Here is a 16808-nt window from a genome sequence, read left to right as displayed (position 1 = left end):
GTCATGGGGACCAAACCCATTGGTATGGTCAATCAAGGGGTTGAACGATGACCCTTTACTCTTTTCCATCTTTAACCATTTTTTTCTCACCCAAAACCATCCCTTGAACCTTGAATGTGCCTTCAACAGCCACCTACTAGGCCTTCAAGGCTGAAATTATTCCTTTTGAAAATCGAACCAAAGGCTTTTTCTCTCTCTCTCTCCAATACCCACGTTTTGCTTCTAGCTTCCATTTCCTTGGAAAATGTTTACATTTCTTGCGTTCCAAACAACCCCGATGCTAAATGTCCTTTGAAAATTCCAAATGATTCTTTGAGAAGTTTGACTCACTCCAAAGATGGATGATCATGAATCACCATTTCAGTGTCCACGATGTCAAAAGAAAATGTATTTTATACTTGGAATACCAAGTCTCATTTTGACCCATTAGCCCTAGTGTCTTTGATTTATAAGTTTTTGTTTTTTTTCCCATATTTTCTTATCATTATTAGTCAAATCTAAGATAAAGACTATGGATTTTATAATTTTATCTTCAAACCCATTTGCCCTTGTCAACCCAAAAACAAAGTATTTTGGGATATGAGTCAACCCAACACCACAAAAGCAAATAAACTTCGTCAATTTCCTAATGCCAATATGGTCATTTTTTTGACTTTATGGACTCAAAAAATATGGCACAGCTTTCATAGATTACAAATGGGAAAGCCAAAATTGAAGAAATAAAGTAATGTCACATACTAAAATCCTAAGAAATTTTTTTCCAACTTTTTGTTCAAATCATAAAATAATTATATACTAATCATATACATCAAAATAGCACCACCACCCACCAACTACCTCTACTTTTCTACAAATTTTCCTTTTTCTAAATTCTAAGTTGTCTGTTACAATCCCAAATTCTCACCCACAATGATTTTTAAGAATGGGGTTTGAAAGATTTTTCCTTATGGTCAAAGGGGCATTTAATTTTTTTCTAATTTCAACTCTTCAATTCCAAATCATTACACCTTGCGTGTAGAAAATGGCACCACCCATGTGGGCCATTGCACACATAAATCACATGATCTTGCCCCCCTCCATTTTTTTTTGTTCTTTCAAACAATTTTCCCTTTTTTTTTTAAAAAAAAAAAAGTATTTTACCCTAATGATGGAATTGTTGGAGTCCATTGAATTGTATGCAAATGTTTTGTTGATATTAATGATTTTCTTGACTTCTCAAAGATTTTGAGCATGCAATATTGACATTCAAGGTGTTTTTGGATTTTGGGGGTTGAGTTTTCAAAAGGGTTGTGGCCATCATCTTATCCCATCACTCATGTCAAGAACCTAGCCTAAATCTTAAAAAGGGCTCATGAAAAGCCATTAGGGGGGGTGGTTTAGCTTAAGCTTAATACAAGGGAAAGAGAAACAAAATTTGACTTGTGTTTGAATCTTGTCATGATTATGATGCTTAATTGCCCGAAAACACATGTTTATATGATTAGATAAACTATTTAGAGTTGGTTGCTTATCTAATCATAATTAATCCAAAAATTAAATGTAGGTTTCTATTTCATGTTAACCTACCTACTTGGTTTTCTTATTATATTAAGTTATTAATCAAAGTCAAAAAAAAAAAAAAAAAAAAATAGATGCAAATAACAATGGGTATGACAAAGGAAAAGTCCCTTCAACATTACATACAAATCAAAGGGATGGTGTCCTCTAGGTTGGGGTTTTGCTTTTCACATGATAATTGCTTGGAAAAAGAGAGGTGAGGTTAGAGGCTAGGGGCCTTAGGGCATATTATTATAGGGTGCCCATCAACTCCAAATCTCTAAAAGGTGGAAACCCCACTAAACGGGTTTTACATAGGAAATCTCCTTCATCAAATAAAAAAGAAGACCACCAACTCCTTGGTCCATCACAATCTTTGAAAATGGTTAAAAGTCTAATTGGAGAGAGAAGGTCTTCTCACTTGGGTGTTAATTCGTATTCACATTATGGGTGTCTCTTAAAAGAAAAGAATTAATCAATTTATGTGAAGATGCTTATGCAATCAGTGAGATAGACACAAATCATTGGGTGGCATATAATAATGGGAGTTGAACTTTCCATTTGGGTGATTAGGTCTTGTCCTTTTACCTTATAATTCCCAATAAGGATTTTCAAATGGGTCCATCCTTGCTTCCCCCCTTCATTATTATTATTTTTTTTCAAATCATGCCCTTTGAATTCCTTGCATGTGTTTTCTTGTGCGACCCCCCATGCCATGAGAGAGCCAATTTTGAAAAAAATAAATAAATAAAATATTTATAAAAAAAAAAAGAATGGTATAAATGTAAACAAATCTGCCAAGCCCATGTGACAGATACCATCATGGACCTCCATGCTTTATTGTTTTAATGTTGTCTAAAATTTTTATTTTATTTTTTTATAAAAAGGTAAGAGTCACATGACCCCTCACGCGGGGATGTACTTGAACATGCTCATATGAAATTACAAATGTCTCCCCTTTAATGAATGGTGTTTGGGTGAATCATTTGGTATAAAAGAAAAGGAGACACCACAAAAACACGAACACCAATCAACACTATATGCTTAAATTCATATATTTATATCATATATAATAATTTAATTGTCAACAAATATTTCCCATTGTATTTTCTTTCCCAATTTTACTTTCCTAGAAAGTGAAAAAAGAAAAAAGGAAAAAGAAAAAAAAAATTGTCTTCGTCTATCCTAGATCCATACTTTTGTGTCTGGCACCTCTGTATCCCCACATGATCCAAAATGAACAAACCAATTTCAGAAACTCCAATATCAAACAACCCCATCTTCAGCAACCCCTAGAAAACAGAGACTTTGAGAAGTATGTACAGATGATGATGATCAACCCACTACCATTCATGAAGCTCCAGGAGGCTGATGTGAGAAAGGGTAGAATCTGGGTCTGTTGGCGGTGGTGGTGGTGGAGGGGTCTGTGGCGGTGGTGGCGGTGGACGCGGCGGCCGAGGGGGCGGTGGAGGTGGCGGCGACCCGCTCACAGGAGGGGCACATGGTGAGGGTGGTGGCGGGGAGCTGCATGTAGAATGGGTTGGAAGTCTTGAGAGCCCTCAGCTCTTGAAGCTCCTTGTGGAGTCTTCTGTTTTCTTCTGTCAGTGTCTCGCAGCACCTCTTCAGATACTCGCAGTCCACTTCCGTCTGCTTCAACTTCGTCCTGTAATGGAAGCCAAACCCAAACCCCGTTTGGTTGAGAAAAAAAATGGAAAATGAAAAGCAATCCCATTTGCTTGATAATAGTGATTTTGCACCCACCTTGCTCTTCTATTCTGAAACCAAACTTCCACTTGCCGTGGCCGCAGGTTCAACTGCTTTGCAAGCGCCAGCTTCTGTTTCTGTATGGATATTGAGAAAGTTATTATCGTCAAAATCACCATTAATAGTGTGCTGTTTCGATTTCGAAATGATTATCAGTAGAGATGCTTACAGGATTGAGGGTGTTGTGTTCTTTGAAGCTTTCTTCGAGGAAAGCGGACTGTTCTTTGGAGAGACGGAGCTTTTTTCTGGTGAGGCCGTTATCGTCTTCGTCGCTGGCTCTGGAAGAAGCTCTTTCCGCCTCGCCACCTTCGAAGTCCCTCTTGGTTCCGCCATTTCCGCCTCTGTAAATGCAGAAATCCATCTGAAAAGACGACGCTGCACTGTTCGGAGATGATTCCACCTCCGCCGCCGCCCCGTCCTCCACCTCCTCCCCCGCCGCCGCCGTCACCGCCGTAGACGGCAACCTGTTCACGTCAAGCCCCCTCGCCGGCAGCCCCACGTTTCCGGACGAGCCCGCCTCGGAGCTCCCTAAACCCACCACAGGAAACACATAAAAATCCCACAAAAAAATAAAAAGAAAGAAAACCCAGGAAAAATCCCCGTCTGAATCTTCTGATTTCTAGGCCTTGTGGGTGTGATTACCGTTGTCAGACGGCCATGTCAGGCCCTGGTGCGAAGCTTGATTCCTTGGAACTGGAGCGAGAGGAAGAAGATCGAGCTGAAGAGGCAGGCCCATGGAGGCCCTTTGGTCCCTTCCATCATCGTCGTCTTCTCCATCGTCGTCGTCGTCATCATCAGCCACTTCATGGATTTTCTGTTCTTCCTGGTCTCTTCCAGCAGAACCCAGCCCTAAACCCATGCTAAACCCTAAACCCTTGTTGGCAACCTGACGGTGAGCCTTCTCCATGAAAGCAAAGGGCTTCGAAGAAGCATCGCCCAGGCTCAGCTCCAGCTCCATCTAGAGAGAGAAAGCAGAGAGAGAAGGAGGGGGAGTCTGGGATGATTGAGAGCAGTGGAAAGAGTCTTTATAGAGATTCTATCCCTTCTCTCATTAAAATAAACAGAGTCCCAAACAGTCCTTTAATTTATTTGTTTTTAAAAAAGAAATTATTTTAATTTTAATTTTAATTTTAATTTTTTTTTCTCCTGAAACCAGTTTGACCGACAAGCTCAGGTTGACAAACACACGTGAAACCCTCTATAATATGAGTTTTTTCGTGATTTTGGTGGGACTTTCCCCACTCTCCTTCACGGCGCGTGTGCTCCGATCCAGGCCAATTTCAAAAGAGGCCCAATTATTAACTGCCCTGCCATTTTCTTGGGCTTTGCTTCTTGGCCCGGTCCTTTTTCCTTTTGTTGAGCATTTTATTTTTTATTGATTATTGATGGGACCCAATTCAACAAGGTTCTAATAACAATTGTTATTTTTTCTTTTTTCCCCTCAAAAATCTAATCTTAAAACTTGTCCAAAAAAACTATATGAAGAGTTGTAAAATTTTTCATACTACTACCTATTTACCAAAATTTGATTTTTTTTTTTTCCAAAAAAAAAAAGAAAGAACAACTATTTAAGCTATTTCTGAAATTGAAAAAGACACTAAATTATTGCTACACCTGTTCATACATAAATATTCCAAGTTGTAGGAATCATAGGTAGCATTTGACAACATTAATCTTATGATTTATTGATACCTAATTTTTGGACCACAAGCTATGAATATGTGTGTATAATATTATGTTATTCTTAAATTAGGTTTATCAAAAGTAGTGACAATTCTTTTCCTTTGTGTTTCCTTGTTACTACATTTATTTAATTGTACCACACATATTTTCAAGCCACACTCTAAGCATCCCCCTATGACAAGTATTCCAAATTCTTATTACCCATAAGTCATAGGTAACAATATTTTAAAGCATTATTGCTATTCATGTTACATTTTCTCAATATCTAATTTTTTTGGGCTTTTAGGAATGCTCACATGCAACATTAATTTATTTTGGGTTAGATATATTTAATGGTTGATCCACTTTATCAATATTTGGGTGGTCGTTGCAATAATTTCTCATTATTATTGTTGTTGTTTTTATTGTCCCACTCTCACAATCATTTTAATATCACCATATTAATAATAAGGTGTACTATAAGTAGGTAGCGTTATTAATACCTCAATTTTGGGATACAAATAATACTCGACAACCAAAAGTTTATCCTTGTAAGAAATATGAAAGAAGGGAAAAAAAAAATGGACTTAACCTACTTGGTGATGTAATGATTCAATTCCACGGATGAAAACCCTAATTATTTTTTATTTGAAAATATTAACCGATGAAAGTAAACATATTGAAGTATCGAACAAGGCAGATGAAAAGAATAATTTATCAAGGAGTTTTTCCAAGTTTTTAAGTTACAGTAAAATATCGATTACCAAATTCTTAAAAATAGTCAAAACTAAAAGTTGAATTGATCTCTTCATAACCAACTTGTATACGTACAAACATAAGTCAGTCAGCTTTCAACAAATATTAATTATGAAGACTTGCGAGTATTATTAACATTTTTATAAATCATTGTGGGTGTATGTTATATAAAGTGCAAATACATGGATCATTTGAGAGTTGCAATTAAATTTATTTACTCGTTCTAACTCCTTCTAGCAACATTAGACTTTTGTAGCACCTTTATTTCAACTACTTAGGATGACCTCTACTACTAATAGGTAATAATCACTCAAGAGAAAATGCTTTTGTCTATGTAACCACTTCATGACTATATTCTAAAATAACCTAATAAAATTGGTAATGGTAGTGTTGTCCATTCAATGTTTGTGTGAGGGCAATTTGGGGAAGTGAGGGATATTGATTGGGAGGAAATGGCTATTGAATATTGACTCACCAACAAACATAACGTATTATTGGCCACGTGTCATAGATGAGTTGGATGAAGGGAAACTTCTTGGAAGTTTGAAACGTTAGTTGGAAATTAACTGATGATGGAAAAAAAAGGGTGATGCTTTAGCCCTGCAATTTGACCATAATTTCCGCTGCCTTTTTGGCTCACCCATTAGTCAAATCTCCTTAGATTTTGTTTCTTACCTTTTTATTTCTGTTTTTTAATCCAAGAAACTCAAGAAATATTATAATAATTAAAGGGTTTTAATGTTTTCTTTTTTAAGCTATGTTTGGTATAAGAGAATTTGAGGGAAAATGGGAGAAAAAGAAAACAAAAATAAAAAATAAAATAAAAAAGATTTAAAGTTAATAAATTATTTTTATTTATTGTTTTAAACTCATTTTATATATTTTAATTCATCAACATAAAGATTAAATAATTTAAAAATATTTAAAATTTTAATATATTTGATTTTCTTTTACATTTTTCGTAAAATAACTAAATATGAGAAAATTATTTTTCTTTATATTTTTTTCCTTAATACTCTCTAAAACTAAACATAATTTTAATGTATTAGCTTATCCTAGTGAATGATAAACTCATTACCAATTAGAGATTGACATGTATACATCTTAGTTCTATTGTCTGTACTTAATATCTCATACATATATATTATAAGCGGTTTCATTACTCTTTATCTTGATAAGATGCTATCATAAATTTCAACAAATCAGATTAAGAGTTCAATAATCGATGTGGGGCTCTTTTGAAAAGCACTTGAATTGAAAGGTGGATTAGTATGCAAGTTGTAGAGAATTCTTTAGACGTGTCGAAAGAGTCAATAATGCAAGTTGTGGAGTGTAAAAAGTATGGCATATGATGATGGAGTTGGTGACAAAAGAATTTTTGTAATTTTATAGGAGTAATGAATATGAACGTGGTTATCTTGCTCAAAAATGAGTGATAGGAAATAATTTTTTTTCATATATCTTTGGTGACTTCGTCAAGGTTAAAGACCTTTAAGGTATGAGTCAAACAAATCATAATAACGTCTCTCACATGAAAGTTGTTGGGGGCATATATATGACTTTATGGTAGATAGAGAATTTATTTCCTCACTAGAAGTTGACAAACCAAATAGCCAATACGATAATGTACATTTTTCGCTATCTCAATCAACATATTTAAGAAAATTAACACAAATTTTAGACATCATAATGATAAATGTTGAGGGGTTTCCTTGTAAAGGCCAAGCCATCTCAACCAACTGCATTGAACCAAACCAATGGACTAGAGCATTCCCAAATTGGACCAAACCAAGTGGCAACTTTTGAGGTTAAAATTCACCATCAATGCCATTAAATCTAGATGCCCAAAATCCAAATAAAGGGGGTAGAGGGTGGGAAAGAGAAGATATCAAGTGTCTGGCTTTTGGGGTGATGGCAATAATTGAAGCTTTAATGAGAAGTGGAGATGGGTGGTGGAGGGTGGTGGGGATGGTGGTGGTGGTGGTGGTGGTGGTGACCGGCAATAGCCGGTGGAAAATGAGGGTGGTGATGTAACATGTGCCATGCTTTAAGGGTCATTGCAATAATTGAAGCCATGCACAACTTTAATCATGAGCATCATTTGTGAGACCATGGTTGATTAGAAAGTGACCTTTCAAACCCTTTTCACAAACCCTAACGTTTTTTATTTTATTCTTTTCCTTATTTAAAAATTTAAAAAAAAATTATTATTCATATATATTCTACCAGTATCCATAATGAAAAAAAGAAAAAAGAATTTCACATCATAATTGAATGTCCCAACAACTTGATGTGGTCACCATCCATGTTGTTCATTTCAAAGTTACATGTATATTTATTCTACTCATGATAAGATAATTTGTGAAGAAAAAAAAAAAAAAAAACTTATAATAAGATGATATATCATGATTCCCGACCAGAACCTTGTCCTCCCACCTATCCTAGATTTGGTCAAACCCTAATCCAAAGTTTGATCTACTTTTTATTTTTTATTTATATTATAAAAATAATAGATTTATTATTCCAAATTCTACTACTTATAATGAATGTAATACTTTGAAGTGAGCATAAGATAGTCAAAGAGTTGTTAAATAATTCCATTTTTTATGAGGAATTTTTCTGAGTTTTTTTAAATAATTTAAAATCCTAAATTCTTTTTATAGAAACCTTTTATCAACTTCAACATGGCACTCACAACCAGTCAATGGTGTGAGTGAGTGTATTCCATTATTCCTCCTAATATCTCAAATTGAAAAAAATAATTTAAAAATAAAAATGTCCATATGGTAGTAGTAATAATAATAATAATGGGTATATTATTATTTGACCGTACGATATTCTTCAAGCGCATAATACCCGGGGAAATCTAGGTGAATTATTGTTCAAGACATGGCTCCACACACACTCAGAAGCGCGTGGAGTGGAGTCTACTTGGATTTTGAGTGAGGGGCGTGGGTAGCACGCGCAACGAGGAGAATGGGGCTGGTGGATTTGCGCACTGGAATTAAAAGGGAAAATCAGAAGATCTTTTGCGGATCTTGGTTGAGGTTAGCGTGTGATAAAGAGTGATTAAAATGACGTAATTACCCCTAATCACAGGGTTGAACTCAAGGGGTAGTATCGTATTTATGGTGCGTCAGACCATGCGTTGCTCAGACTTCATAAAGAGAGGAGGAAATGACATAGTCCAGAGTTGCCGCTGTAGGCCCACTCCCACCTGTTTCGCGTGCGATTCACTCGCCAATGGCAAATGGGTGGGACCGAGGTAGTCATTTTTATAGGGAAAATTTTTAATCATTTTGTGATGGGCGCGTGGAGGATGGGGAAATGTTTTTTGGATAAGGGCGTGGAACGAATGGATAGTGATGGCGATAGTGAGAGGTCACGTGAGGGGGTGGAACATCAAAAGTCAAGGTGAGGGAGCGTGAAAAAGGTGAGTGGGTCAGGAGGGGTCACGTGAAGAGGGCGTGGGAGATGGGCAAAGCCAAAAATAAAAATAATAATAATTAATCAAGTGTATAATATTATTCGTATTATATCCTTATCACGTATACATTTGGCGACAAATACAATATTGCAGGATACAATACAAGTCCAAAGACACGAGAGGATATGGATAAGTTCCCCGTTTACATTATTTTTAAATGATATAAACGTGTTTTAAAATCATAATTCATAAAATATGGTATGAAAATATTTAAAATTCGTATTTATATAATTAAAATAAACTCACTATATGAGCACATGCCTAATATCGTAATCTCCCAGAATTACTTGATCACTTAAACCTCTGACACGTGTATAATTAAATGAGGGTGCAAAGACAAAAACTTAAATATAAAAAAAATAAGATTAAAAATGTATCTCAATAAAAAAAAATAAAGAGACTTTCTTTCGACAAATACGTCTTTAACTTTGCATGCAGGAAAGGACAGTCTCCACTTTTCTTTGCTTTAGAAAGATCCTGTTTAGGATATAGATTGGCCATGGTGGGGAGCAGTGGGGGCCGTGGAGGTGCAAATGGGAGGGCCCGGAGGGGCAGGGGTTAGTTGCCAAGGAGGGGGGTTGGGGGTTGGGGGTGGGGGCAGGGTGCATAGTGAAAAGGGGACAATGCTCCAACATGAGCAATCATTAGTACGGTTCTGCAACTCACTCCCTCTGCCCTTGGTGGTTTCCTGCTGGCCCACCACCCCCTCTTATCTTTCCTTCTTTCTCTTAACATTATATGCATATACCTGCTCCGATGCTCCGATGCTCCAATTATTATCGCAGTGATTGATATCCTCTCTTTTTCATTTTACCCTTTTCCTTTTTCCTTTTTTTCTTCTCATTTCATTTCATTTCTGAGGCTAGTCACTATCACGCAAAGACCCCAACCCTTTCCTCAGCTTCATCCTCACCCCTATCATTCAGACTCTTTCTTTGCTTCTTTCAAGTCCAAATAAGTTAAACTCTACCCTCCTTTCCTCTTTCATTTTTCTTCAGTCATGTCACTCCACATCTGCTTTAGTCTTCCTCACTCCAACAAAACAATGGCCTGGCCAAGCAAGTGATCTAGATTTTTTTCAATGGATTCCACAAATAGCACATAGAAGGATGAATGGTCTAAATCCCTGAGTCCCATTATGACAAGGGCAAGAAAAAGCTACATTTGATGCTATCCATCAGCATAGGCTACAAAATGAAGATGGAGGAAAGGGGATAAAGGTGGTGCAAAATGATAATCTGAAATATGAAAAAGCTATTCAACATGTATATACCAGTAGAATTGTACAAAGGCATATATGGGGGGCTGTGTTGCAGTAGCTTGCAACACCAGTCCTACCCTTCTGAAAGGAGGACACCATGCAAGCATGAACAGGTTCTCCCTGCAGAAGACTGATCATTGGACAAAGGAATACAGAAAATGGTTCAACATCCTGATGAATTCATCGACTTCATTATAGTTTCTTATTTGGAAAACAACTAGATTGCAGTTTCTACTTAGAGGGAGCTTATCTCGAGCCAAACTTTTTCCTCTGGAAAAGACTTATCATCTCAACCTTCTCCTTCGAGGCTCACGGGTATCTCCAGTCTCCATATCTGAGGCTCCTGGAGCATCATTTCTTCTCCTAGAAGATGAAGAATGGGGCACTGATATATTGATTTCGGTAGAATCTGTTACCTGGTCTTCAGAGCGCATAGCAATGGCAGACACATCAGTTCTGGAGGATGAAGAAGAAGGGGGCACGGTGGTGTTAACACCAGTGCTGAGAGCTTGGCTTTCCAGTTGTAGAACAGCTGCAATGGTTGTAAGAGTCTCTCTCTCATTAACAGCAGATGAAGCATGGCTTCTTGTAAGGTGGCTATGAATATACTCCTCAAGGTCCTCAACCAATCTTTCCGCAGAATTCAGTGCAGTATTCAATGCAGATGAAAGGGAAGAAAAGGAAGCCGTTCCTTGTGATAATAATCTTGAAAACTGAACAGAACGGAGGCCCTGGCTGGGCTCAGCCTCTGAGCCGGGTGGTACCTGTGAAGTAGAATTTTGGCTGGGCAAGACATTGCTTCTCTCAGTTGTAGTGCGTGCCTGTTGCCGTGAAATCCGGCTGCTAATAATCCGCAGTGTTTCCTCAGATGGAAATGAAGGTATGCCTCGGGCAACACGTTGCTGCCTCATACTTTCAATCCTATGTGCATGAGGCCTAGGGGGGGCCTTCACTCCTAAATCCCCTGTAGCCACTTTATGGTTATTGCTCCCATGGCCATAAATTGGAGTAACGTGTGTTTCTATCACCTCTCCATTACATTCAGGGCATTCCTTCACATTTGAATGAACATTGGGCAACTGATAGAAGCATGGCCAACAAAACAAGTGACCACAACAAGTCAGTATAGGATCTCTGGCCATGTCCAAGCATATATTACAATCAAAAAAGCTCCCACCATTAGCATTTGTACCCATTCCCAACGCCTTAGCTACCAAATAGGCTCCATTCCTTTTACAGCCCTCCCTATTCTCAACAGTTCTTTCTTGCCCAGCGACACTACACTCACCATTTTGCACTCTACCCTCAATTGAGTTAACCTGCATGGGTTCTGTGGATATTGTTGTTGTTTGAGGGGGTATTCGACCTTGGCGCCATCTCTGACGCTGCCTAGCCCTGGAATTAACGGCTTCAAGTTGTCGGATACGTTCTTCAATCCGTCCATGTGCAGTTTCAATTTCAGTCAATAAAGATCCTAATCCCAACATGGAATCATGAGGAGGGTCTAAAGGCTCTAGGTTTAAATCAAGATCCATTATATCTCCCCTTGAATTATTCTCCATCAAAACCACACCAATCCAGCAAAATCTTCACCTGAAAAAATCAAAATCAAAATAAAATTCCCTTGTGATTATATGCTCAAGATTGCAGCAATATTTCTCCCAAGCCAAAAAAGAGAAGTTTACATCTGTTTGTTTGTCAAAAATGAAAAAATTAAGCTCAACAAAGTCAAATAGTTGCCACCATATGACCAAATTAAATTGAGATGTTAGTTGGAGTTAAGAAACAGGGGTAGAATTCATTGAATTCCACAGATAATATGAAAGATGAGTGTATAAAGAAATGAGCAAACATGAAAGCAAGGCAATACATCTTTATAAAATAATATGCTACTCACAGTGGTGAAAAACTTATCATACACAATTAGACAAAACATACTACATGATACAATTTGCATGTGAACTGACACATATGACTGCTCTGTTTTTTTTTTTTTTTATATTACTTTTTCATGATCATTATTTTTTGTTTTTATGATAGGCAACACATATGACTGCTATGTACCACATCTTAAGCATCTCATGATACATAAACAATATACAATATTATATAAGCATGGTAGGAGCCCATATGACTAGTTTTAACAGTTTTAAGAACAATAAGTTTGAATTTCTTTCTTCAAAAAGATTATTGTATTACTGTTCAAAAAGGCGCTTTAAGGTTAGAAATGAATGACAAGAAAGAACGGAAGAAAAAGAATAATTCTGCATGGAAATTTAGTGCACATGTGGTTGAATGCACATGTGGTTGAAGGCACACATGTAGTACATTTTTCTATTAGAAAGGCACTTGTGTAATATGGAGGCTCAAGTGCGTAACCATTCCTCTGATTAATTTGGAGAGGTATTGCTGGAATTAAAGGTGTCACTGGACTAGAAAAATATAACCTTGAGGATTTTGATGAATAAATATTTCAATTAATATATTTGTTTTCTCTTTTCCTTTTTAAAGTTTTTTCTTCCTTCCTTTTTAGTGGGTATGATGAAGAACTTGGAAGCTTTTTTTTTTTTATAAGCAAGAAAATATTATAAATATCAAAGAAAACTATACACCAAAGTACACAGGATGTATATAATGGGTACAAAAAAGCGTTGCCAAAAAGAGAGAGAACACAAAAAACTACTCCCTCCCTTGGCCAAATCTCAGCCAATCTACAAAATCTATTAAAAGCATTGAGCCTTATTCTACATTCAAGCTAACCAATGACACGAGATTGATAAGGAAAGAGTGTTTTAGTGCTTGAACCAGATGCACCTTGCTATTGAATCCACTTTAATTCCTTTCCTTCCAAATTGTCCAAAAATACATAGGAGATTGACTCTCCAAACCTTTTGTCATTTTCTTCCCACGAAGGAGTCATGCTAACTTAAAAATGTAGAAAGCATTGGAAGTTGGAAGTTGAAACTTCAAACATGGCATATGAACACATATTTGTCATTCTTGCAATATTTGTGCTCAAAGCATATATGTCATTCTTGCAAGATATCTGTGCTTCAATTTGTATGCATATGTTTTCTATTTATCTTCCACTTTGCATAAAACACAGAATGCATGATAAGATACAAACCATGAGTTGGCAATTATGACTGTATTGTCAAATCCTAACCTAAAAAGGTCCCACTAGACATACAACAGTACTAAATGACATGGTGTATGTGATTGTAATATATTACAGTGAATCCCACACTAATTTATATTGCACTTGACTCCCTCCGCTCAAATTAATGTTCTGTCAGTATGCAAAAAAGAAAAAAAATGACAAAAAAATAAGAAAAGAAAAAAAAGGCTTTCCACAATTTCATTGCAATCTTCATGAAAAAGAAAATTCATTGCTAATTGAAAACCTAGGCCCTGAAAGAAAGTGCAACTCCCTTTTGCAATTAATCCAATTGAAAGTATGTTTCCTGAAGCATCACAAGGAACTAAGATTAGGCCAATAATTGAACAAGAACTTTAACAGGCTCAGAACAAGTGTCAACCTCACTAAGCATAACCACTCAAAAAGGTTGTGAAACATTTTTCCCTGAAAAGTTTGGATGGGAGACATAATCCTCCAACCGCTTGAATGAAAAATTCCAAGGCTCACCTCAGAAACTGTCAAGTGGATTACTTACTTTGAACCCATAGGAGAGGAACAAACTCTTGCACCTCTTCAAACTAAAATGGGGCATTTTCTTTCCAACCCATGAGAAAATGCCCTTATCTTATAGCACCACTGAGCAAGATTCTTTACCCTAAATAATATTAATTGTTGAAGAATTTTTTTTACAAAAAATTTGTGCAATCTATTATGTTTTTGCTATATGGGATTAGAAAAACACCTTTTCTTTTCTTTTCCAATTTTGTGACACAAAATCACACTCCTTGAATGTGGTTGTAATAAATAAAAACAAAAATAAACATAGAAGTTCACATTCAAGAAGTACAATTCTAAAAAGATCTAAATGTATGAGATACTATATATTTGCTGCTTCTAGAGATCAAATCAATTAAAGCTTATCAGAATTATAGCAAGAAGAAAGACAATGGAAGATGAAAGACTAAGTCAATGCAGAGTTGGAGCTTAGTTGACTCCTACTAGAAAACACAGGCAAAGGAATCAACAAATAGAGAAACAATTAGATAGACATAATTGAGAGACTCGATATTTGCTGCTTCTAGAGAGGGTTTAATTATCAGAACCATAAGAAAAGGAACTTAAAAGGAAGATAAAACACTAAGCCAATATAAATTTGGAGCTTAGATGACCCTTATTATAAAACAAGGCAAGAAATAAGAAAATAGAGAAAAGGACCCACAAATTGCTGGTTTCTGCTGAGAAGTAGCTGGATGCCAAGCAACCACTCAGCAGAAGGATCTAACCTGAAGCTCTGAAGCCTCTAGTACCAAGCTGGGAAATAAGAAACAGCAATGGAATTAACTGAATTGCGTTCATAATACTCAAGTTGGGTTATAAACTCTAACATACCCTCAATGCAATAAATCTTAAAAAAATAACACTCTAATATTCTATTGACAATTCTGATGCAATCCAATTGAACTAAATATCAATCCATGCCAAATAATATGGTTCATTCAGACTACTCTAGTACACCGAATTATAACGCAATTCTCCTGAAGTTCTTCACATTCCAGCAATCCTCCTCACTTTGATGTTCCATCAATTTACCAAACACACACAGACACACACTCTTTCCATGCAACTATCCCAATCTATGTAAAGAAGAAACCCATTATTATCAAACCATAGGAAACAAAGGTCCCTGAAGAAAGTGTTCATCCCCTTTAACAATGCATCCAACTGAAACTAGGCGTCCATGAACTTCACATGGGCCTAAAAACAGGCCAATTAACTGAAAAACAGCCTAAAACAGGCTTAATACAACACATGTCGACCTCAATAGAAATAGCCATCTGACTAGGCAAGAAATGCATTGCTCGTGACAGCTTTGGGCGGGAAATGCATTGCTCCAAGCCCTTGAACTCAAAAAACTCAACAGTCCAGTAAGAATGTGTCAAACAGGTTACTAACTTTGCCCTCACAGGCTGGATAACAAGTTCCAAAACCTGGTTCAACGACTAAAAGTAAAAGAATTTCATTCAAAGCCATGAGAAACTACCTATTATTTTATGGGACTACAGAACAACCCCCTGGCATTGTGCAGTCAAATTGGAATCTGGATTAACACATTCATTCAAGAAAATCTTCAATTTCAAAGGACCTTAACACTCATTCCACCACCACAGAGAGTAAGCCTATGATGAGATTTCATAAAATCTAAACCAGATAGGAGAAATGTTGATAAACAGATCTTGAATCCATCTCAATCGAGGTGATAGGATATGGATTGGGAGCAGGAAGAAAACAATGATAATGGACTTTCACGTAGTTTCAACTAATGGCAGTGCAAATCAGAAAAGAAACACCTATAGACATACCGGACTAAGAATTTGCAGCTCATAAAGAGGATTCTAACTCTCAGAGCCATAGCAAAAAAGGCAGAAAAAAAGGAAAAAAGGAAGCTAATAGAAGCAGAGACACAAATATCTCCATCGCCCACCTAACAACACCACCAGAATTCAGTGAACCGCATTGATAACACACAAGATGGATTTAGATAAATTACAGAAACAAGCAAATAAAGGAACCAGTATGAAAGATATCAACTTTAATACACAAACAAGGCGATTAATCCCATAAAACAAAACCCAAATCCTTCTATATACCGATCAGTACAAAATGACCGTCGTAATAATGCACCTCCCCAAATTTCATCACATTCCAAAATCACTAGCCGTCCTGGGTCTGAAAAAAATAATGAAAATCCCAAGGCTCGAAATTTTAATTCCCCCTTTTTTACCCATATTTTCTAAGAACCCAAACAAGCTTGTGAAGGTGAATTACGAATCGGCGAAATAAAAAAGAGAGAGAGAACAAAATTGAAAACCTGCTGAGAAAGAGAGGATGAGGATCAACTGAGGGTGCTGGTGGAAGCAATATCTAGGGTTTCAGGAAAAGGATCGTCCTTGGCTTCTTGTTCTTCTTCACTGTAGGCATGGCTTTTAGAGGGAGAGAGAGGCGCCAAAAGGCCCGAAACGAAGGAGATAAGCGTCTGGTTACTGCTCCCCTTTTGTACCAGCTGGTCCGGTCAAAGGATTCTCCTCCAAAACGATGTCGTTCATACAAAAACGACGCCGTTTTTTCAAAGGCCTAGTAATGACAATTGTTTGAAAAATCAAATGTATTTAGTTGGTTGGAACCATTAAAATAAAATCAAATCG

General features: G+C 36.8%; 2 protein-coding genes across 3 annotated transcripts; both read right to left on the bottom strand.

Annotated features, from left to right (window-relative positions):
* Window positions 1-2733: 2733 nt before the first annotated feature.
* On the bottom strand, window positions 2734-4300 carry LOC117929222 (homeobox-leucine zipper protein HOX11-like). The gene is made up of 4 exons (XM_034849494.1): window positions 3943-4300; window positions 3470-3828; window positions 3298-3377; window positions 2734-3199 (listed from the first exon to the last, which is right to left on the bottom strand). Exons 1-4 carry the CDS (start codon window positions 4256-4258, stop codon window positions 2887-2889), a joined length of 1068 nt encoding a protein of 355 aa, XP_034705385.1. The 5' UTR covers window positions 4259-4300; the 3' UTR covers window positions 2734-2886.
* A 6199-nt stretch (window positions 4301-10499) lies between these two features.
* On the bottom strand, window positions 10500-16614 carry LOC117929220. 2 transcript variants are annotated; one of them, XM_034849492.1, is made up of 2 exons: window positions 16475-16614; window positions 10500-12059 (listed from the first exon to the last, which is right to left on the bottom strand). In XM_034849492.1, exon 2 carries the CDS (start codon window positions 12026-12028, stop codon window positions 10751-10753), a length of 1278 nt encoding a protein of 425 aa, XP_034705383.1. In that variant the 5' UTR covers window positions 12029-12059; window positions 16475-16614; the 3' UTR covers window positions 10500-10750. The 2 variants fall into 2 exon arrangements, with proteins under 2 accessions (XP_034705383.1, XP_034705384.1); XM_034849493.1 differs by lacking the exon at window positions 16475-16614 and adding an exon at window positions 14825-14913.
* Window positions 16615-16808: the final 194 nt, after the last annotated feature.

The sequence above is a fragment of the Vitis riparia genome, chromosome 13 (genome assembly GCF_004353265.1).
Source record: "Vitis riparia cultivar Riparia Gloire de Montpellier isolate 1030 chromosome 13, EGFV_Vit.rip_1.0, whole genome shotgun sequence".
NCBI lineage: Eukaryota > Viridiplantae > Streptophyta > Magnoliopsida > Vitales > Vitaceae > Vitis > Vitis riparia.
This window is presented reverse-complemented; position numbering and strand designations above follow the sequence as displayed.